The 22,289-nt window shown below is 46.6% G+C and overlaps 1 protein-coding gene across 3 annotated transcripts in view; it reads right to left on the bottom strand.

Moving 5' to 3' along the window:
- PLXNC1 (plexin C1) overlaps positions 1–22,289 on the bottom strand; it is a 346,034-nt gene that overhangs the window by 196,402 nt on the left and 127,343 nt on the right. For all 3 annotated transcript variants that reach the window (XM_075344806.1, XM_075344807.1, XM_075344808.1), the window contains exons 9-11: positions 12,662–12,712; positions 5,815–5,945; positions 3,353–3,520 (exon numbers count right to left, since the gene is read on the bottom strand). In XM_075344806.1, coding sequence (XP_075200921.1) covers positions 3,353–3,520; positions 5,815–5,945; positions 12,662–12,712 — 350 coding nt within the window. The remainder of the gene's footprint in view (positions 1–3,352; positions 3,521–5,814; positions 5,946–12,661; positions 12,713–22,289) is intronic.

Raw genomic sequence — 22,289 nt, 5'->3', positions numbered from 1 at the left:
TGCTGTGAGGTCGCCGGTCGTTGCTGAATGTCCAGCTTCATTTTTTGGTCGTCACTCTCTCGCTGTGACACACACATCGCTGTGTGTGACAGCGAGAGAGCGACGAAATGAAGCGATCAGGAGCCGGAACTGGCAGCTGCGGTAAGCTGTAACCAGCGTAAACATCGGGTAACCAAGGGAAGACCTTTCCCTGGTTACCCGATGTTTACGCTGGTTACCAGCCTCCGCTCTTGCTGCCAGACGCCGGCTCCTGCACTGTGACATGTGGCTGCAGTATGCATCGGGTAATTAACCCGATGTATACTGTAGCAAGGAGAGCAAGGAGCCAGCGCTAAGCAGTGCGCGCGGCTCCTTGCTCTCTGCACTGTGACATGTAGCTGCAGCACACATCGGGTTAATTAACCCGATGTGTACTGTACCTAGGAGAGCAAGGAGCCAGCGCTAAGCGCGGCTCCCTGCTCTCTGCACATGTAGCGACGTTATGATCGCTGCTTCTGCTGTGTTTGACAGCTTAGCAGCGATCATAACAGCGACTTACAAGGTCGCTGTTACGTCACCGAAAATGGTGACGTAACAGCGACGTCGTTGTCGCTGTCGCTTAGTGTGACACCAGCTTTACATTTAAAGTGGTAATCCTTGATTTGTATATAATTAATAAATCTGTTGTTGATTTAGTCACCACCAGTGGCGTAACTAGAGTTTGATGGGCCCCGGTGCAAAGTTCAGACCTATGCCCCACCTCCACGTACACTGACACTTAGGGTACGGGATAATGACACTGACACTGGGGGTACGAGATAATGATGCTGACACTTGGCTCTTACCCACAGCACCCAGATTTCCCATGATCTGAAATCCCTCTATCAGCACTCAGCTTTCCTATGTTCTGATAGCCATCTTGTCCTCGGCACACTGCTTCCCCATGCTCTGCTATACATCTTTCTCTCAGCACCCAGCTTTCCCATATCAGAGCATGGGAAAGCTGGGTGCTGAGAGATGTACAGCAGAGCATGGGAAATCTGGGTGCTGAGAAATGATGTATAGCAGAGCATGGGAAAGCTGGGTGCTGAGAGAAGATTTAAGCATGGGAAAGCTGGGTGCTGAGGGAAAAGAGCCTTTTTCCCTCAGCACAAAACGTTCCAATCCCCTGCTTGTATCTTTGTCCCCCCTTGTATATAGTTCTCCAAATACAATAATGGCCCCCATATAGCCTTCCAAATAGTATAAAGGGTCCCACATAACCCTTCATATATTAGAATACACTTCCATAGTCCTCCATGTATTATAATGCATTTCCCATAGTTCTCCATGCATTATAATTCACCCTATAGTACTCAATATATAATACTGCACCACATAGTCCTCCATATATTATAATGCGCCCCCATAATCCTCCATGTATAAAGTAGCCCTCAAATTATTATCATGAATTTCTCATAGTTCTCTATATATTATAATTCACCCCATAGTTCTCCATATATTATACTGCACCACATAGTCCCCAATGTTTTATAATGCACCCCCATAGTCCATGTATAAGGTAGCCTCCATAGTCCTCCATATATTATAATGTAGCCCCCATAGTCCTATATGTATTATAACGCAACCCCATAAAACTTAATATTGCATTATGCAGCCCCATACTCCTCCATGCATAATGCACCCCTATATTCCATGTATAAGGTGTCCTTCATTTTGTATTATGCAGCCCCACAGACCTCCATATATAATAATGAAGCCAGCCTCTCCAGGCCTCCATGTATAACAATGCACGCAGCCTCCTCAGGCCTCCATGTATAATGCAGTATCTCCAGGCCTCTATGTATAATGCAGTATCTCCAGGCCTCCATGTATAATGCAGCCTCTCCAGGCCTCCCTATATAATGCAGCCTCTCCAGGCCTCCATGTATAATAATGCAGCCTCCCCAGACCTCCATGTATAATAATGCAGCCTCCCCAGACCTCCATGTATAATAATGCAGCCTCCCCAGACCTCCATGTATAATGCAGCCTCTCCAGGCCTCCATGTATAATAATGCAGCTTCCCCAGACCTCCATGTATAATAATGCAGCTTCCCCAGACCTCCATGTATAAAGCAGCCTCTCCAAGCCTCCATGTATAATAATGCAGCCTCCCCAGACCTCCATATATAATGCAGCCTCCCCAGACCTCCATGTATAAAGCAGCCTCTCCAGACCTCTATGTATAAATAAGCCTCTCCAGGCCTCCATGTATAAAGCAGCCTCTCCAGGCCTCCATGTATAAAGCAGCCTCTCCAGGCCTCCATGTATAATAATGCAGTCTCTCCAGACCTCCATGTATAAAGCAACCTCCTCAAACCTCCATGTATAAAGCAGCCTCTCCAGGCCTCCATATATAATGCAGCCTCCTCAGACTTCCATGTATAAAGCAGCCTCTCCAGGCCTCCATGTATAATAATGCAGCTTCCCCAGACCTCCATATAGAATGCAGCCTCCTCAGACCTCCATGTATAAAGCAGCCTCTCCGGGCTTCCATGTATAATAATGCAGCTTCCCCAGAACTGCCTTCCCAAGCCTCTGGCCACCGTTTACTCACTTATATTAAAAAAAAAAAAAAAAAAAACAACAAGTACTCACCTTCTCTCTTCCTTCCACCGCTGCTGTCCTCCCCGCTGCTCGTTCTCCCGATGCTGCGGTCGGTGTCCTCCTGTCCTGCACTCTGTGCACTCAGCACAGCAGTCGCTCGGGAGTGACGTCACCGCACAGGGGGAGAATGGTGATGCATAGCGCGGCACCGGCCATGCTATGCTTCATCATTACTGTGCGCGGTGACGGGGGAGACGCCGCAGCCGCTGACACCAGGTAGGGGGCCCCGGTACCGCCGCTGACACCAGGCAGGGGGCCCAGTTTCGCCGCGGCAGTGGGTCAAATAGCGGCCGCGTGGTCTGTAACAGATCAGCGCGGCTCCTCTCACACTGACAGGAGCTGGCTGCTGATCTACCTGGCAGCCGCCGGGCCCCTAACCTCCCGGGCCCGGTCGCAATCGCGACCGCTGTGACCACGGTAGTTACGCCACTGGTAACCACTGCCTCCTCATTATCAGTTCAGCACATCTTAATCCCTTCATTAAGAGTGGCATCTGCAACGCCAATCTTAATTAATCGATTCCACTGACTTCACCAGAGAAGTAAACCACAGGCACTGAAAATGTTAATATCAGCACATCCTGACATTTTCAGAAAGATCTATATACCATGTAACAGTATACGTTCTTCTCAACTCTTTCGTAATGGTAAGTATTGGAGGAAGCAAAAATCAGGCATTATTTTGGTAAATATAAGCAAATAAAATGTGATCTTAGTGGTCTTACCTGAGCCACACAATATTGGGAACAATGGCCGAGCATGACACCGATTCATACGTAATACTTTTGTTGTAACAATTCCCACTAAAATCCACACAAAGCCTCTTGACTTTATTCTCACTTTGCGGCAGGGAGATCCGAGCATGTGTACGGTTTATGTTAATCACTGTCAATCTGAAAGGAAATTAGGAAAAGAGAAATGACATGATTTTAGTACAATTACATAACTAAAATGTATCAAAATACAATGATAAACTTTGATGAATTATACCTTTTTTTTACAATGGAACAGTGCCTTGGCATCGATCTATACTATTGCCACTGTATGTGTCCATGCCACTGCAGGAGCAAACATCAGCTGACTGATCGGGGTGCTAGACCCCCCCATCACATACTGATGACCTATTCTATGGATGGCAATCAGTATGATAGACCCAGTCAACCTCTTTCATCACTGTTTCTATTGCCAAAATGTTGCATTTGAGATAGGGCACTAAAGTACCCCCACTTTTTTGTACCAGTTAATTCAATGTATCAAGCACTGTCTGCATGATTTTAGCCAGGCATGTTTGATTCTGAAACACTACGGCTTGTCAGATAAAAACATACTGGAAGAGTCACCGGAGACTGAGTTGCACTGGAGACTAGTCTTTCAGACAGATCCCCAGCGGATTCTTCCTGCCCGCTGTCCTGGATTGACAGGTCTCTCTCCATAAGCGTACATAGGCAGAGACCTGTCAATTCAGGGCACCAGGAGGGGAAAAGCTATCAGGGACACACCTGTCCAACTAGTCTCCAGCACAATTCAGTCTCTGATGGATTTTCAAGTTTGTTTTTCTGTGAATTGCCGCAGCATTTTAGAATCAAACATTACTGGCTGATATCATAAAGACATTACTTGATAAATGCAGCCCATGGATCGAGCAGCATGTATCAGCTGACAGGTTCATTTTGAGATTAAATTAAGTCTGGTGCTTAAAGAAAATCTGTCAACGGTTTTTTTGTACCTCATCTGTGAGCAGCATAATGTAGGCAAAGTGACCCTGATTCCAATGAAGTATCACTTAGATTACTGGCTGAAGCTGTTCTGACAGAATCAAATATTTTAGTTTTAGCATGTGGCAGAGACAATACACCTGCCCCTGCTCACATCAGGATGTACATTTCTATAGACAGAAATGCTAATCACAGACGGGGCGGATTCCACTAATGATAAAGCTACTGAAGCTTAAACTAACACAACAGGAAAACTAAAACACACTTCGTGATAAGAAACACATGAATGAAATCTGTATGTTAACCCTTACAGCATGCGGCCTTCAGATTTTATAGCAAAAACCTGCTGACAGATTCCCTTTAAGGGGATGACCACTGATTGGGGTATTCACTAGATATACTATTAACTCTAAGACCTATTATCCTCTATTGGAGGTGTATCTCTTTCCAGAATACCTTGTCATTGAACAACTTGTCATGATCTACTTGGCACCTGTCAGTGCTAAGCTGTTGATCATGGGATCTATTTCTGTGACACTAAACCAGGATAGAAAAGGCTTTAATAATTTTACTGTAAGGCTGGACTCACACGAGCGTATGGCATCCGATGCGAGAGTATCGGATGCGATATGCTAATGCCCCCTGGCTCAGGCTCTGCTGCGAGCGTGAGCCGGGTGTCATGCGACTGTAACCCGATCTTGCGATCGGGTCACAGCTGTGAAGCTGAGTGCAGGCGCTGCGGAGGAGAGGGAGGGGTTAATCCTCCCATCTCCTCCACTGTCAGCCTGTGCGTAGATCGCACTGCAGATCCAGAATCCAGAATCTGGATGCGAGAAAAGCTGACCAACAGCTCAACCTCATTGCCTAACATTGGTCAGAGTGCAATGCGAGAATTTCTCGCATTGCACTCGTCCGATTTTCACGCTCGTGTGAGCGTACCCTAAGGGTCTCAGGAATTTCAGATGCTTGACTTGTCCAGAAGGTATATAGTTTTACACTCTTTGCTCAGTATTGCTTTGTGAGTGAAATATGACTTTATGTGTTTCAGTATATAATTAGGGTATGTATTAGCATAAAGCAGCAGCAGTATGGAGGACATTATAAGAAGTAATGAGCATTGAGTGAATGAACTGGGATGAGAAAAATCGTTTACTAGAAGCAGCAGCATCTGTGTGTGTCTGGGCCTGTTTTCCTCTGCAGCTGCTGATTCTTCAACCATCCTTCCACATAGACTTCTATGGGCAGCAGCTGTAATCTGATTTCCCAGTGAAACCTTTATGTTTCATGTGTGCAAAATTTGAGCGCAAATTCAAAGTAAGAGGAAAGGGGAAGAGGAAAGGAGGTGGACAAGTAGGCATTACAAAGATATCTTCTCTTGTAGGACTACCTCACTGATAAAAAAAAAATCGGAGGATAGAACAGCTCCTCTACAAACAAGCATAGCCTTTATACACATACAGAGACATACTTACACTTGAGGTTCGCAGCTGCTGGAGCCAAATAAAAGCACTCTTGACAGATCCTGCAAATTTTCCCCACCAATAAGGACATTTTTCATGCCTGCTGAAGAAATCTTGTCAACTGCCACAAATGTAATGGTGACCTGGGGGTAGAAAATAGTAAATATAGTATTAGTATAGTATTGTTCACATGTACAGTTTTTAATTAACAAAAAAAAAAAAAATCAGCATCTTAAATTCCTGGAAAACCGCAATAGAAGTTCCACACTTTTTTTCTGTGCATTTTTGACATTTTTGTTCTTTTTAGATTGCTAAGTTTGTTTGATCTAAGCAATAAATGAGATTTTAGAAATTTCATTCAATTTACTGTTGCTGTCCTACACTACGGTATCAAAAACACTAAGTGTGAACACATCCTTGTTGTGAGTTGTTTTACATAAAAGACACATTAATTTGGAAATATTTTACAATGAGTCAATGAAAAAATTCCCAAGATTAATTTCTTGCTTTTATTTTAGGTTACTTGTTCACGCTTAAAAAAATAAAAAAAAATATTACTTAATCGTGCTATATATTTTATTTCATCTATAGTACTCTCATTGCTGAGGGACTGACCCACGCTGTTCTGGAAATTAAAGGTAAAAAGATGCCTTGATCATTTCTCATGTACTTTGACCTAGTGTTGCTTGCACAACAGTTTGTTACAGTGTATCGGTGCAGGTAAAAGCAATTTTCTTATTCTCAGCATAAAGGGAATCTATCACCAGTTTTTTGCTACCTCATCTGAGTGCACATAAATGTAGGAAGAGATCCTGATTCTAACCATGTATCACTTACGTGACTAAGTCAAGCATTTTGACAAAATAAGAGTTGTTAAATATATCATGAAGAAGATCTCACACAGTAAACGCTGCCCACACCACAGCTCTATGTGTACATAGTCTATTGACAGTGAGCTGCTTATCAGAGTAGGGGGCATGGTCAGACAACTGCTCATGTGCCCTGTGGTCCAGCAAAAATACTCAAATGGTTATAAAATCTTTATTTTAAGTAAGCAGCTCAGAGCTTGATACAATCCTCAGATTACAGATCAAAAACCTGCTGACATATTCTCTTTAAAGGGCAACTATGTTCAGAAAATGAGCTATTAGATAAAGGGAACCTGTCACTTGATTTGGCGACTATAAGCTGCGGCCACCATCAGTGAGCCCTTATATACAGTATTCTAGAATACTGTATATAAGATCCCAGGCCACGCTGAATCACCAAAAAACACTTTTATAATACTCACCTAGGGACAGTTCGGTTCAATGGGTGTCGCTGCTCTCCAGTCTGGCACTTCTCTCCAATCCGGCGCTTCCTCTCTGCTGCGATCTCCGTCATCCTTCTATCAAGCCCAGTGTGGATGAAGCACAGTGGTGTAACTACAGTCTGATGGGCCCCAGTGCAGAGTTTGGGCCTGGGCCCCTCCCCCCCTCGTCAAATCTGTGGGCCATTGTAGCATTCTAAATCCTATAAAGACATACAAGTTGCCCCCCCTAGCCCTTCTTTGTGTAGTAATGTCCCACATCCTGTACTAATGTCCCCCATCTTGGGCCACTTGCTGGTAAATATGTCCCCCATCCTGGTACATATGTCCACATCATGGCCCCATCTTAGTGTATGACCCCATCATAGCTATATCCTGGTATATATGGTCCAATCCTGGTATATATGTCCACTATCATGGCCCCATCCAGGTATATATATCCCCATCATGGTATATCACTCCATCATGGCCCCATCCTGGTGTATGACAGCCATCATGCCTATATCCTACTATATATGGTCCCATCCTGGTATACGTCACCATCATGGCCCCATCCTGGTGTAAGACCCTGATCATGGATATAGTCTGGTATATATGACCCCATCCTGGTATATATGTCCCCATCATTGCCCATCCTGGTATATATGGCCCCATCATGGCCCATCTTGGTATATATGGCCCCATCCTGGAATATAGGGCCCCATCTTTGTATATATTCCCCTATCATGGCCCCATCCTGGTATATATTCCCCATCATGGCCCCATCCTGGTTTATATATTGCCATCATGTCCCCATCCTGGTCTATATGGCTCCATCATGTCCCCATCCTGGTATATATTCCCCATCATGACCGCATCCTGGTATATATGTTCCCATCATGACCCCATCATTGTTTATATGGCTCCATCATGTCCCCATCCTAGTACATAGCCCCATCCTGGTATATAGCTTACATCCTGGTATATAGCACTCCATCCCGGTATACAGTCTCCAATGTGGTATATAGCCACCTATCCTGGTATATAGCCCCCTCATCTTGGTGTATAGCTCTCCATCCTGGTATACAGCCCTCATCATGCTATATAGCCCACTCAGCCTAGTATATAGCCCCCACCGCGCCGCATGCAGTAACAAAAATAAATAAATGATTGTACTATGTGTTGACTTTCATAATGAGGCATATGGAATTTTGTATATATAGATATGATGGATGTATAGATAGAGAGCTAGGATGGATGTATAGATAGGTAGTTAGATAGATGCACAGACAGACAGATAGGATGGATGGATGGATGGATAGATAGGCTAGACAGACAGACAGGATGGATGTACAGACAGACAGCTACATATTGCACACTATAAAGGACAAACATATCTTATACATAACACATACAGACAGAACATAATACATGACTCTCATTATACTCACCTCCCTCTTGGCCTCCTGGAGGTCTGAGGGTCTTTAGAAGCAGCTTCTCCGGCTGCAGCAGTGCAGGTGCCCCCCTTCCCTCTTTGTGTGGTGAAGACGGAAGCAGACAGGACACAGAGGAGGGGAGGGCACCCTGTGCTGGAGCCTGTGCACTGCAGGAGCAGAAAATGACAGTGAACTGCTGCTCCCTGCGGCGCCCCATCTGCTATCTGCTGGAAGGGGCCCTGTGCGACTGGTGGCCATGGTACTCACCTACCCTGCACTCCCCCGGTGTCCTCCTGCAATGCTAGCATGCTGACAACTGACCATTGTGTAAACAGCACAACGCATGACATCAGTGTCATGTGCAGCCTCCGACACACATCTATCTGGATCAGGAGCTGGGGCCAGCGGCCCCCGTGCACCCCGGGGCCCGGTCACAGTGGCGACCTCTGCTTAGGGCAGATCAAAGTACTGTAATGCGCAGGCACGAGGTAAGGTTAAAGACCTCCCACACATGCGCACTACAATACTTTGATCTACCCTGAGCAGGGCAGATTAAAGTGTGCCTGCGCAGGACCTCAACGTCGGCTAGTGTGGATGACATAGGACTCATCATGCATACGGGCCTCAGAAGATGGAGGACGGCGATTGCCGCAGAGAGGAGGCGCCGAACCAGAGAGCAGCGACACCCCTCAGACCGGACGGCCTCTTAGGTATTATAAAAGTGTTTCTTACCTTATACAGCGCGGCCAGGACTCTTATATATAGTGTTCTGGAATGCTGTATATAACAGCTCAGCTGGTGGTGGCCGTGGCTTATAGTCGCCAAATCTGGTGACAGGTTCCCTTTAAATCGAGTTTTTGTGTTTAATTTACTTTTGTTGCTAAATTTGGCTTTTTGTATGTCTCTGCTGATAAGTCTGAGTAATGAAATGCCATAGTGGCCAGTGTGAAAATTGAAAGATCAGATTACTAATTTTGTATTCTTTTTTTTTTTTTTTTCAATAAACATAAATTGTCAAATAAAAATAAATAACATGAAAACTTGATTTAAACAATAGATCATTTTCTGATGGTCGTTTTTCCTAAGGCTATGGTAACACGCAGTATAAAAATATCGGTCCGATTTTCATCCAAAAAAGGGCTCAATTTTTTTCTCACGTCGTCACATTTTTCTCACATGTCGTCCATATGCAATCTGTTTTTTATACAGTAGCAGATATTAATAATTTACAGAAGCAGTTATAGTTTAGTATGTTACAGAATTCCAATGTATCCGTAAAAATTGGATACTATACTGTGGCCTCTGATTTTTTTCTGGCACCCACAGACTGAAATCAGTGAGTCTCATCCGATTTGAGAGTGAAATCGCAGCATGATGCAATTGGTTTTCATACACATATTTTGGCACTGAAAAAAAATCATTCATCTGCACTGCCCCATTGAATAACATTGGTTTGAGTGCTGACCATTTTTTTCACTGATAGACCGAAAATACGAACCTGGCCTTACAATGCATATTGTAAGCTGTCTACAATGGTCCTTTGTAAAAAAAAAGAAGCCTATTTGTTATAATACATATCATGTAGCTTCTGTCATGCTCCCATTGATTTCACACATGTAAAGATGTTGACATGGGGAGGAAGTGAAACACAAAGTATTGCTACTACACCTCTGTAAACCTCTAGTGTCATATACAGGCATCATGCTGAGGTTTCTGTGGGAAGATCACTAAAAAAAGTGACATTTTTCATTAGCTGTTTCATTTATGGCATTATGTTTACAAAGAAATATTGCTACTGGGAAATAATTTCTATGTACGTGTGGCATCAGAGACTGAACGATCGTCCTGGCAGGTTTGCACTATTTATAAATAGTGATGAGTGAATAATAAAATATGCAGGTTCAGATTATGCGTACCGAATACCTACCGTAGTACTATTCCAATATTCGTCACGAATTGGGAACCTAATGAGGAACCCGAACGTTTTTCTTGAAGATTTCCCACAAAAATGTTCAGATTCCTAATTGCCTTGCATTAGGTTCATCATTCGTTAATTAATTGGTGGAGGAAGGTTGAACTAGATGGACCTAGGTCTTTTTTCAACCTAAGTAACTATGTAATTCGTGACAAATACTGGAATTGTACTAGGTATTCAGTACGCATAATCCGAATAGTTCACTATTTGCCCACCACTGTTATATATATATATATATATATATATATATATATATATATATATATATATATATATATATATATATACACTGAGTGTGTGCAGACAGCTATACTGAGTGCTTGATGTGGAACTTATTTACAATCTTGGCCAAACTTGAGGGAAAGGTGATGAAATTCTGTTTCCTGCCCTTATCTATAACATTTACCATGTGTTTCCTTTTGCTGATCTTTATTTTAATTCATATATGAGAAGTTATTTAATGCATCTTTTAAAAAAAAGATTCTTTTTCTAACTGAGAAATGGTATAAGGGTTCTTAATATCATAGATTCTTAGATGTTTAATGGGGGTTATCTTCACCTTTGTAGATCACATTGCATATTAGAGAAACATCACTTAAATGTTGTCCCTTTTGTTACACATTTCTTTGGATAAATTCTATTGATATAAATTTATATCCAAAATATAACAGATCTGCCGTACATCACAATAGTGACACTGATACAATGTAGTCAGTATACAGCTTGTATAACACTGTAAATTTGGTGTGACCTCTAAATAGCTCAACACACAGTCATTAATGTCTAAACTGCTGGCAACAAAAGTTAGTACACTCCTAAGTGAAAATGGCCAAATTGTGTCCAAAGTGTCAATATGTTCTGTGTCCACCATTATTTTCAATCACTGCCTTAACTCTCTTGGGTATGGAGTTCACTAGAGCTTCATAGGAGCCACTGGTATCCTCTGCCACTCCATAACAACATCACTTAGCTGAGGTATCTTAGAGTTCTTGTGCTCCTCCACTTTCCGTTTGAGGATGACCCACAGATGCTCAGTAGGATTTAGATCTGGAGACATGCTTGTCCACTCCAGCACTTTTACCCTCAGTTTCTTTAGCAATGCAGTGGTCATCTTGGAGGAGTATTTGGGTCATTATCATGCTGGAATACTGCCCTGCGTCCCAGTTTCCGAAGGGAGGAGGATCATGCTCTGCTTCAGTGTGTCACATTACATATTGGCCTTCATGGTTCCCTCAATGATAGCTCCCCACAGCCGGCAGCACTCATGCAGCCCCAAACCATGACATTTCCACCACCATGCTTGACTGTAAGTAACACACATTTGCCTATGTCCTCCTCACCTGGTTGCCGCCAAACACGCTTGACACCATCTGAACCAAAAAGGTTTATTTTAGTCTCATCAGACCACAAGATAGTAATCTATGTCCTTAGTTTACTTGCCTTCAGCAAACTGTTTGCAGGCTTTCTTGTTCATCATCTTTAGATTAGGCTTCCTAATGAGATGACAGCCATAGAAACCAATTTGATGTAGCGTATGGCGTATAGTCTGAGCACTGACAGGCTGACCACCCACCCCTTTAACCTCTGCAGCAATGCTGGCAGGTCTCATACATCTATATTGAAAAGACAACCTCTGGATTGGACGCTGAGCGCGTGCACTAAACTAATTTGGTCGACCATGGCGAGGCCTGTTCTGAGTGGAACCTGTCTTAGTAAACCGCTATATGGGCTTGACCAACATGCTGCAGCTCAATTTCAGGGTGTTAGCAATTTTCTTATATCCTAGGCCATCTTTATGCAGAGCAACAATTCTTTTTACAGATCCTCAGAGGATTCTTTGCCATGAGGTGCCATGTTAAACTTCCAGTGACCAGAATGAGATAGTGTGTGTGAGCGATACACCAAATGTAACACATCTGCTCTCAATTACCACCAGATATCTTGAAACACTAATGAGTCACATGACACCGGGGAGGGAAAATGGCTAATTGGCCCAATTTGTCCATTTTCACTTAGGGGTGTACTCAATTTTGTTGCCAGTGGTTTAGACATTTATGGCTGTGTTTTGCATTGTCTAGAGGGCACACCAAATTTACACTGTTATTCAAGCTGGACACTGACTACTTTACTTTACTGTGAAGCTATGAACTGTATGCTTACATTGGGTGAATATCTCTGTGTTGCTTTTTCTTCGATGAGTCTGCATTCATCCTGTAGAGATAAAGTGGATAGTAAGATGAAATTCTGATCTTTTCCAATACACTCTATCTGAATTATTGAGAACCTATCAACATATCAACATATCAACCTATAACTAGTCCTACAAGCTAATAGCCAAACATGCATGGATTTAAAGGAAACCTGTCAGGTCCCAAGTGTACCCAGAATCACAAGTAGTTTTGGATGCATATCTAGAATCCCTGCCTAACTGTCCCAGCATTTACTGTCATACATAAACACATCTTTACAAAAGTATTTCTAAAGATCGTTTATGAGATGCTAATTAGGGCTGTGACTAGTCATAGGGGCGTTAGTTCCCCCAACTATTCAGCCCACTTAACATGTTATTTCGCCTGTGGGCATAATAACATGCTTTACAGTGCCCAGCGTCATGGCAGTGCAATACAAAGCCACGTATGCACTCGGCTTTGTAGCCATCAGCACTGAGCTTCTTTGACACCGGGTGTATATATACCCATCTTCAAAGGCCTTCACTGCCCATGATCAGAAGTCATCTACACTTCCGGTCATGTGCACTACCTTTCTCTGAACCCGGGACACATACACCCGGCTTCTGAGTAGTGAGCATGACCGGAAGAGCGAACGACTTCCGATCATGGGCAGTGAAGGTCTTTGAAGATGGGTATGTATACACCCGATGTCAAAGAAGCTCAGTGCTGACTTGTACAAAGCCGCACGTATCTGCTGTGGACGGGAAAGATGTGCTGTGGACATGAAGGATTTGCTGTGGATGTGAAGGATCTGCTGTGGATGTGAAGGACGTGCTATGGATGTGAAGGACGTGCTGTGGATGTGAAGGACGGACGTGCTGTGGATGTGAAGGACGTGCTGTGGATGTGAAGGACGTGCTGTGGATGTGAAGGACGTGCTGTGGATGTGAAGGACGTGCTGTGGATGTGAAGGATCTGCTGTGGATGTGAAGGATCTGCTGTGGATGTGAAGGATCTGCTGTGGATGTGAAGGATCTGCTGTGGATGTGAAGGATGTGCTGTGGATGTGAAGGATGTGCTGTGGATGTGAAGGATGTGCTGTGGATGTGAAGGATCTGCTGTGGATGTGAAGGACGTGCTGTGGATGTGAAGGATCTGCTGTGGATGTGAAGGATCTGCTGTGGATGTGAAGGATTTGCTGTGGATGTGAAGGATCTGCTGTGGATGTGAAGGATCTGCTGTGGATGTGAAGGATCTGCTGTGGATGTGAAGGATCTGCTGTGGATGTGAAGGATCTGCTGTGGATGTGAAGGATCTGCTGTGGATGTGAAGGATCTGCTGTGGATGTGAAGGATCTGCTGTGGATGTGAAGGATCTGCTGTGGATGTGAAGGATCTGCTGTGGATGTGAAGGATCTGCTGTGGATGTGAAGGATCTGCTGTGGATGTGAAGGATCTGCTGTGTGGCTGTGAAGGACCTGCTGTGGATGTGAAGGATCTGCTGTGGATGTGAAGGATCTGCTGTGGATGTGAAGGATCTGCTGTGGATGTGAAGGATCTGCTGTGGATGTGAAGGATCTGCTGTGGATGTGAAGGATCTGCTGTGGATGTGAAGGATCTGCTGTGGATGTGAAGGATCTGCTGTGGATGTGAAGGATCTGCTGTGGATGTGAAGGATCTGCTGTGGATGTGAAGGATCTACTGTGGATGTGAAGGATCTGCTGTAGATGGGAAGGATCTGTTGTGGATGGGAAGGATCTGTTGTGGATGGGAAGGATCTGTTGTGGATGGGAAGGATCTGTTGTGGATGGGAAGGATCTGCTGTGGATGGGAAGGATCTGCTGTGGATGGGAAGGATCTGCTGTGGATGCGAAGGATCTGCTGTGGATGCGAAGGATCTGCTGTGGATACAAAGGATCTCCTGTGAATGCGAAGGATCTGCTGTGGATGCGAAGGATCTGCTGTGGATGTGAAGTTCCCTATTGAACTCAGTGGAGAAAATCCACATCTAAGCTGCAGCACAAGCCAATATCCATGTGGATTCTGTTCAGATCTTATCATCTACTTTGCTGCAATACACAATCTAGACATTTTTTCTAGGCAGAAAATATGTAATCTGAATCATATCTAACCCATGTGAACATATCCCAACAAGATGAAAAGAGTGGATATTTATCTTATAGCAAACATTTAAACATTTTTCTGTTATTTATTATTCATTTTATTATTAATGAATCTAGTAATACGTCACTTTAGCAATATTTACATAATATCTTACAAAAAATGAAGAATATCTGTTATGTGCTGAAGGAAAGGATAAATCTTTAGCCAACTGAACAACCCTAAATGGCCCACTCATTAACAATTGTAAATCCTCATCATTTTTTTTATTTTGGAAAATTGCAGCAAAACATTGCATGTGAACAAAGCCTAAAGATGAGGATAAATGGTTTCACATATGTATACAAACCAGGGCTCATAAAGACTTGCAGACTCTTTAAAAGGGAATCTGTCACCAGGTTTTTGCCACCTAATCTGAGAGCAGCATAATGTACAGACAGAGACCCTTATGCAAGCGATGTGTGACTTACTAAGCTAATTGCTATAGCTTGGATAACATCACTTCTTAATCAGCAGAAAATTACACTAGAAGACTAGTAAACCTGTTGCCTTGTAGTCCCCCATATTCAAGAGCTCTGTATAATCCCGCCCCCACCACTAATTGGCAGCTTTTTGTGTGCACTGTACATGGGCAGAAAGATGCTAATCAGTGATGTTGGTGGTGTTATACAGAGCTCAGCCTTCAGAGAACTGGTAAATTTGCAGTAGATAAAACTGGGATTTTGTGATAAATCTGTTTTATTGAACTTTTTTCATCAAAATACAATTACATAAAGAAAGCAACAAAGAGTAGGAATAAAATACTGAATAATACATTACTTACAGCAAGATGGGCTGCAGTGTGTACATCGCCCTGGCCAAAAGCTAATGCTCTACCAGGATACAGCTAAACCCCCACTAAAGTGGAAGCATCACAGGTGCAGGAGGGGCGAATCACACATATGAAGCGACCGATGGGAGGGCCGCGGGTGTGTGTGTATGCTCTATTCCAACAAAATCCCCATACTCAGATTTTACCGGTAGTAACATTTCTTTACTAGGAAACATGTTTATAATACAATCAACTGAGCTATCTGCACACATGGGTATAGGAAGCCCCTGGACTTTCACTCCTTCCGGGTATGCAGCAAGAAAAAAAACAACAACAAAAAAAATGGCGGCAACTTTCCCTAACTTTCCCTACAAACACGTACCAGTCTATCCCGAAAGAAGATGTCGCTCCCACGTCGCAGGCCTGGGGTCTCGCGGTGATGGGTCCCGGTGCAGCGCTGGAGAGATGAAGCTCCTCGGTCTTTTCTTTTCTTTTATCTTCCCCAGCTGGTGACGGATTATAAGTAGTCTTTTGGTCCCGGAGCACGCCGGGCAGAAGAAGGCAGGTCACAGTCCCTGCAATTACACTCAGATGGCGGTGCTCGGTAGTCCGGTTAACTCCCTGAGGAAAACAAAGTTCTGCAGACTGGGAGTGACAGAAACTGCTTTCACCGGGTGATTTCTTCCTGACTTTTGCGGCAAAACGAGCCCTCTCTTCAGGGAGACCACACGCAGGACTCTCCTCACTGAGCTCCGGAGCTGAACACCACTTTCCCGCGTCTTCTCCTCTGGTTTTTCACACACCAGCTCCTGTGGGGAATTTCCCAGCTCTGTGTTTGTCGTTGTACAGTACGACGCTGCCCCCTTGTGGGCAATTGCTGGAACAGTATTCAAAGCCATTTCTACAGAAGGGATACAGTCGGACTTGTTGACCCCATTACATACCCCCCCACTTAAAGGTTGGCAGTCCCTGTCAACTACCGTCGGTTCCCAGGCAGCGATGACTGCAGACGTTACAGGGGTTGGTTGAGAAGTGGGCCATACGTACTGGTCCCTGTAAGACCGCCCGGGCGGGATCCCAGCAGTGGTGCGGTCAGTGCGCCTCAAGGGTCGGTTGTTCCCCTCCCTGTCACTGTCTCTACGCCCCACTCCAGTCAGCACCCCGGGGAAAGAACTGGGTTGTGTAGGGAGGTCACTGATCTCAGAGTCAAGGTGATCACTGTGCCGGGAAACGTCCGTGTCGTCAGTCGTGTTGGTAGTGTCATCCCCTCCGGGTACTGTGGTAGGGGAGTCAGGCTGGGATCGGCAGGGCCGCAACATATTTCGGTGCACAGTGCGGATGCTGTGATTGTCTTCACCCCGCACTCGGTATACATGCCCGTTGGGGTAGGGGCGTTCGATTACCCGGTAAACCTCAGTCTCCCACTTGGCTCGAAGTTTCCCTTGGGGCTTCTTGATACGGAGCAGGACTGGCTGTCCCAACTTCAAGGGTTGCTCTTGCACGGGGAGTGGATCAGCATGTATCTGGCCCCGGATTTGTTTGCTCACCAGTCGGTGTACCGTCTCCATCTTCTGTCGGTGAGCATTTAGCCAGGAGGGGTAGTTATGGCAGACGTCAACTCCAGGGCGAAATAGGTTCAGGTCATGGACCCCTTTTCCGGGGCGACCAAAGAGAAGGGTGTGTGGAGTGTAGCCAGTCACAGAGTGGACCTGGTTGTTATAGGCCCATACTAAATCAGGAAGGAATTGAGGCCATTGGTCTTTCTTATCATTGGCCAAGGTGCGGATCAGCTGGAGTAGGGTCCGGTTGAAGCGTTCACATGCACCGTTCCCTTGTGGGTGATAAGGAGTGGTCCTCGACTTCTGGATCCCATACATCTGGTGCAGCTCTTCGATGACTCGGCCCTCGAAACAAGCCCCCTGGTCGGAGTGCAACCTCTCCGGGCACCCGTAGACATGGATGAACTGTCGACAGATGGCCCGAGCAGCCGATTCAGCCGTCTGGTCTTTGGTAGCGACAGCGACAGCGAATTTTGTGAAGTGATCCACCATGACTAAACAATACTGATAGCCACTGCTCGCCGTCCCAACCAGCAGATAATCCACCATCAACAGCTCAAGGGGTCTGGATGTTTTAATTGTCTGAACAGGTGCACGCTGCTCAGAGGACTTGTGTAGTTCACAGGTGCGACAGGTCTGGCAGACGTCTTCAACCAGCTTGCGGAGCCCCGGACAATAGATGGACTGTTGAACCCACCGAAAAGTCTTGTCCATTCCGAAGTGTCCATTCCTTTTGTGGGCCTGGACCACCATCTCACGGGCCAATTGTTCAGGCACTACAACTTGTGCGCATTCTTCCAGCATGTGTGACAAGAGAACCTTCCGGTATAGCACTCCTTCTCTCAGAATCAGCCGGTCCCACTGGCTGAGCAGGGTCAAGGTCCCGGTAGACAGTCGCGCCCGTATATCGGCGGGAGGCTTCTGCTGCCGTTTCACCCATTGTTTGAGTAGAGCCCAATCGGGGTTCTGGTCCTGAATCCTGCACCACTCCTGGGGTGGCAAGGCGACTCCCACCGGAGTTCCAGCTTCGCCCACAACGAGCTGGCGGTGATCCACCATCTGTTGGGCGAGCTTTGCAAAGTCAGGTGTCTCGTCCCCTTCTAATTCTTCATCCCGGTCTCGGTTGAGTAAGGGGTATGACACTCTAGACAGGCTGTCCGCATTTTGGTTCTCAGCGCCAGCCCGATACTTGATCTTGTAATTGAACTTGGAGAGCCGAGCCATCCAACGCTGCTCCATGACTCCGAGCTTCGCATTTTCTAGATGGGCCAACGGGTTGTTATCGGTCAGGACTAGTACTTCGGTCCCCGTGAGATACCCTGCAAATTTCTCCGCCATAGCCCACGTTAGGGCCAACAGCTCCAGCCGGAACGAGCTATAATTGGTGGGGTTCTTCTCGCCCTCATGTAGGGACCGACTGGCATAGGCTATGACCCGTTCCTTGCCGTCTTGGACCTGTGAAAGTACTGCCCCTAGACCCTGTAAACTGGCATCGGTGTGTAGTTGGAAGGGCAGGTTGTAGTCCGCATATGCCAGGATGGGGGGAGACGTTAAGGCACCCTTTAGGGCTTGGAAGGAGTCTTCCTGGCTGGGTCCCCAGCGGATGAGTCGTCCTCTGGGGCTGTTGGTGGTCCCTCGAAGCAGATCCTGCAAGGGTGCAGCAAGCCGGGCGAAGTTTTTGACGAACCGGCGGTAGTAGCCGGCCAACCCCAGGAAAGCCCTGACCTCCTTGACGTTTGTGGGCTGCGGCCAATCCCGTACGGCGGCTATCTTCTCTGAAGATGGCTGGACGCCTTCGGCTGAGATCCGGTGACCCAGGTAATTGATCTCGGGCTGCAGAAGACGGCACTTGTTGGGTTTCAACTTCAGGCCATGTTCCCTCAACCTACTGAACACACGGCCCAGCTGCTGCAGGTGTTCTTCAAATGTGGCCGAATAGACTACAATGTCGTCCAGATAGATGAGGGTGAAGTCGAAGTTGAAGTCTCCCAAGCAGCGCTCCATCAGCCGCTGGAAAGTCCCCGGCGCGTTGTTCAGACCAAAGGGCATCCGGTCAAACTCGTACAGGCCCATGGGTAAGATGAAAGCAGTCTTCTCTCTATCTTTCTCATGCATAGGTACCTGCCAATATCCGCTGGCCAGATCCAACGAGGAGAAGTATTTGGCTTTCTTCAGGGCTGTCAGGGATTCTTCGATCCTTGGCAGAGGGTACGAGTCCCGGATGGTGCAAGCATTCAAACGGCGGTAGTCCACACAGAATCTCAGGGATCCGTCCTTCTTCTTGACTAACACTACCGGCGCCGCCCAGGGGCTCTGGCTTTCCCGTACCACTCCCGCGTGTAGCATGGAATTCAGGAGATTTTTCACTTCTTGGTATTGCTGGGGAGGAATTTGGCGGTACCTTTCACGGATAGGAGCAGTGTCACCGGTGGGGATCTCGTGTTTGATACTGGTGGTGCACCCAAAATCGGTGTCGTGCCGGGCAAAGGACGCCTGATGCTCTTGGAGTAGCTCTTCCACCTGAGACACCTCCCGTTTGGAGTATTGGGATACGTCCAACTGACACTTCTCTCGGAGTTCTCGCCCCACGTTGGTGTCACCCGCGACAGCGGCCATGGTAGAGACCGTCACTGTCCAATCTCCCTCTGTAGACGGTACAAACTGGAGGGGGCTCATAGGGTTCACCTCTTCGGTTAGAGCGTAGACTCGGCCGAGCTGTGTCCCGGCTTCTAGGTCAACGCTCACATTAGCCGTGTTGCCCAGCCTGACAGGAATTCTTCCCTTTCTCACTACTGCTAGAGTTCGAGCGACTAGTGGGTTCAGCTTCCCCTCCCTCGGGGAGCGCGGCTCAATCAGCACCTCCACGCCTTCAAACTGTCTCATGGTGCCAAGGGGTAGTGAGATAACTGTCTCTTTTCCAGCTGGTAAGGTGATCCTAGTATGGCGGGGTACGGTGACCGTGGCCAGCGGCAGCTGTTCTTCGGTCATTCGCTGGAGGTTGCAGGTCCGGACCACTTGTTGAAAGGCACGGCGGGTGGCCTTATGTGCGGTCACTCCTTGCCAGTACTTGGGCCCCTTCTTGGTAAACAGCACCAGATTCAGGTCCTTCAAGATGTTCATCCCAATAATCATGGGCGTTTCTGGTTCAAAGCCTTCCCTGACCACAATTATCCCTCTCTTCCCGAGATCTTGGCCACAGATTTCGGTGTTCATCCAGGCAACTCCCGACACCGGAATGGGTAGATTATTGGCTGCTTTGATCTTGATGGCGGTATCAGGGTCATAGGCAACTCGCGGTTTTAGACATTCTTCGTAGAACTGCTCGGAGATAGTGGATACCTGAGACCCAGTATCCATTAACCCTTGTACGGCGATCCCTTCCAGTAATACTTCTAGGGTGGGGCTATTTGATGCAAGTTTGTTCCGTGGCTGGCTCTGTTTTCCTACACCCCTCTCTTTGGCATCCCCTGTCGAGTGAGCCTCTTTGACAGGGGCGTCTAGTTTAAAGGCGGCCTCTGTTGTGGGACCTGACTTGCTGGTTCTGGTAGATCGGACTGTGGAGGAGCTTGAAAGTTCTGAGGGCAACGGTTGGCTCTATGGCGGGGATCGCCGCATGTCCAGCATCTTCCCATCGGCCGGCTGGGTTGTTGTCTCGCTTGCCGGCCCGCCTGTTGATCTAAGGTGAGCTGTAACACCTGTTTCTGCAACTCTGCCACCATCTGTTTCAGTTCCTCCGTGTTGCTGTTCGGTGTCCCGATATCAGATATGGACCTGCAAGCCGCGGTATATGTCTGTGTCTCCACGACAGGCCCCCTTGAACGTTCTATAGCTTCTTGTTTGGCCTCAGCGAACGTAAAGGCCGGATTTATCCGGAGTAGATCTTGCAATGAGCGGTTAAGGTACGGGTCTCTCAATCCGGTCACAAACTGATCTCTCAACACCAGGTCACGGGTACCCGTACTAGCTATCTGTTCTTCTTTTCTACAGGCTTGTTCTAGTAGCACTTGAAGGGCATTGGCATATTGAGGGATGTCCTCCGACTCGAGTTGCGTCCGCCGGAAAAACATATAGCGCAATGTTCCCGCATATGTGGTCGGTCCATAGGTGTTCTCCAGCACCCGCACTAAGTCATCCAACGTACGCTGGCCCCTAACCGTCTCCAGCCTGACTGTCGTCCACGCTTCCCCTTCTAGTGTTAGCATGGCCATTTCTGCTAAGGTCTTAGGGTCAGTGTTATACATTTCCCCCACTATCTTAAGTTGTTCAGTCCATTCCGTTACAGGATAGTTCCGTCCGTCAAACTTCCTCACCTGATTGACAATAGACGGCGGGGGAGCTGTCTGGTTATAAGTTACTACCGGGGGATGATTTTGTTGGTCACACATCCTGCCGACTACGCCACATGAAGCGACCGATGGGAGGGCCGCGGGTGTGTGTGTATGCTCTATTCCAACAAAATCCCCATACTCAGATTTTACCGGTAGTAACATTTCTTTACTAGGAAACATGTTTATAATACAATCAACTGAGCTATCTGCACACATGGGTATAGGAAGCCCCTGGACTTTCACTCCTTCCGGGTATGCAGCAAGAAAAAAAACAACAACAAAAAAAATGGCGGCAACTTTCCCTAACTTTCCCTACAAACACGTACCAGTCTATCCCGAAAGAAGATGTCGCTCCCACGTCGCAGGCCTGGGGTCTCGCGGTGATGGGTCCCGGTGCAGCGCTGGAGAGATGAAGCTCCTCGGTCTTTTCTTTTCTTTTATCTTCCCCAGCTGGTGACGGATTATAAGTAGTCTTTTGGTCCCGGAGCACGCCGGGCAGAAGAAGGCAGGTCACAGTCCCTGCAATTACACTCAGATGGCGGTGCTCGGTAGTCCGGTTAACTCCCTGAGGAAAACAAAGTTCTGCAGACTGGGAGTGACAGAAACTGCTTTCACCGGGTGATTTCTTCCTGACTTTTGCGGCAAAACGAGCCCTCTCTTCAGGGAGACCACACGCAGGACTCTCCTCACTGAGCTCCGGAGCTGAACACCACTTTCCCGCGTCTTCTCCTCTGGTTTTTCACACACCAGCTCCTGTGGGGAATTTCCCAGCTCTGTGTTTGTCGTTGTACAGTACGAC

This window comes from Anomaloglossus baeobatrachus, chromosome 4 (assembly GCF_048569485.1).
Source record: "Anomaloglossus baeobatrachus isolate aAnoBae1 chromosome 4, aAnoBae1.hap1, whole genome shotgun sequence".
NCBI classification, from domain to species: Eukaryota; Metazoa; Chordata; class Amphibia; order Anura; family Aromobatidae; genus Anomaloglossus; species Anomaloglossus baeobatrachus.
This window is presented reverse-complemented; position numbering and strand designations above follow the sequence as displayed.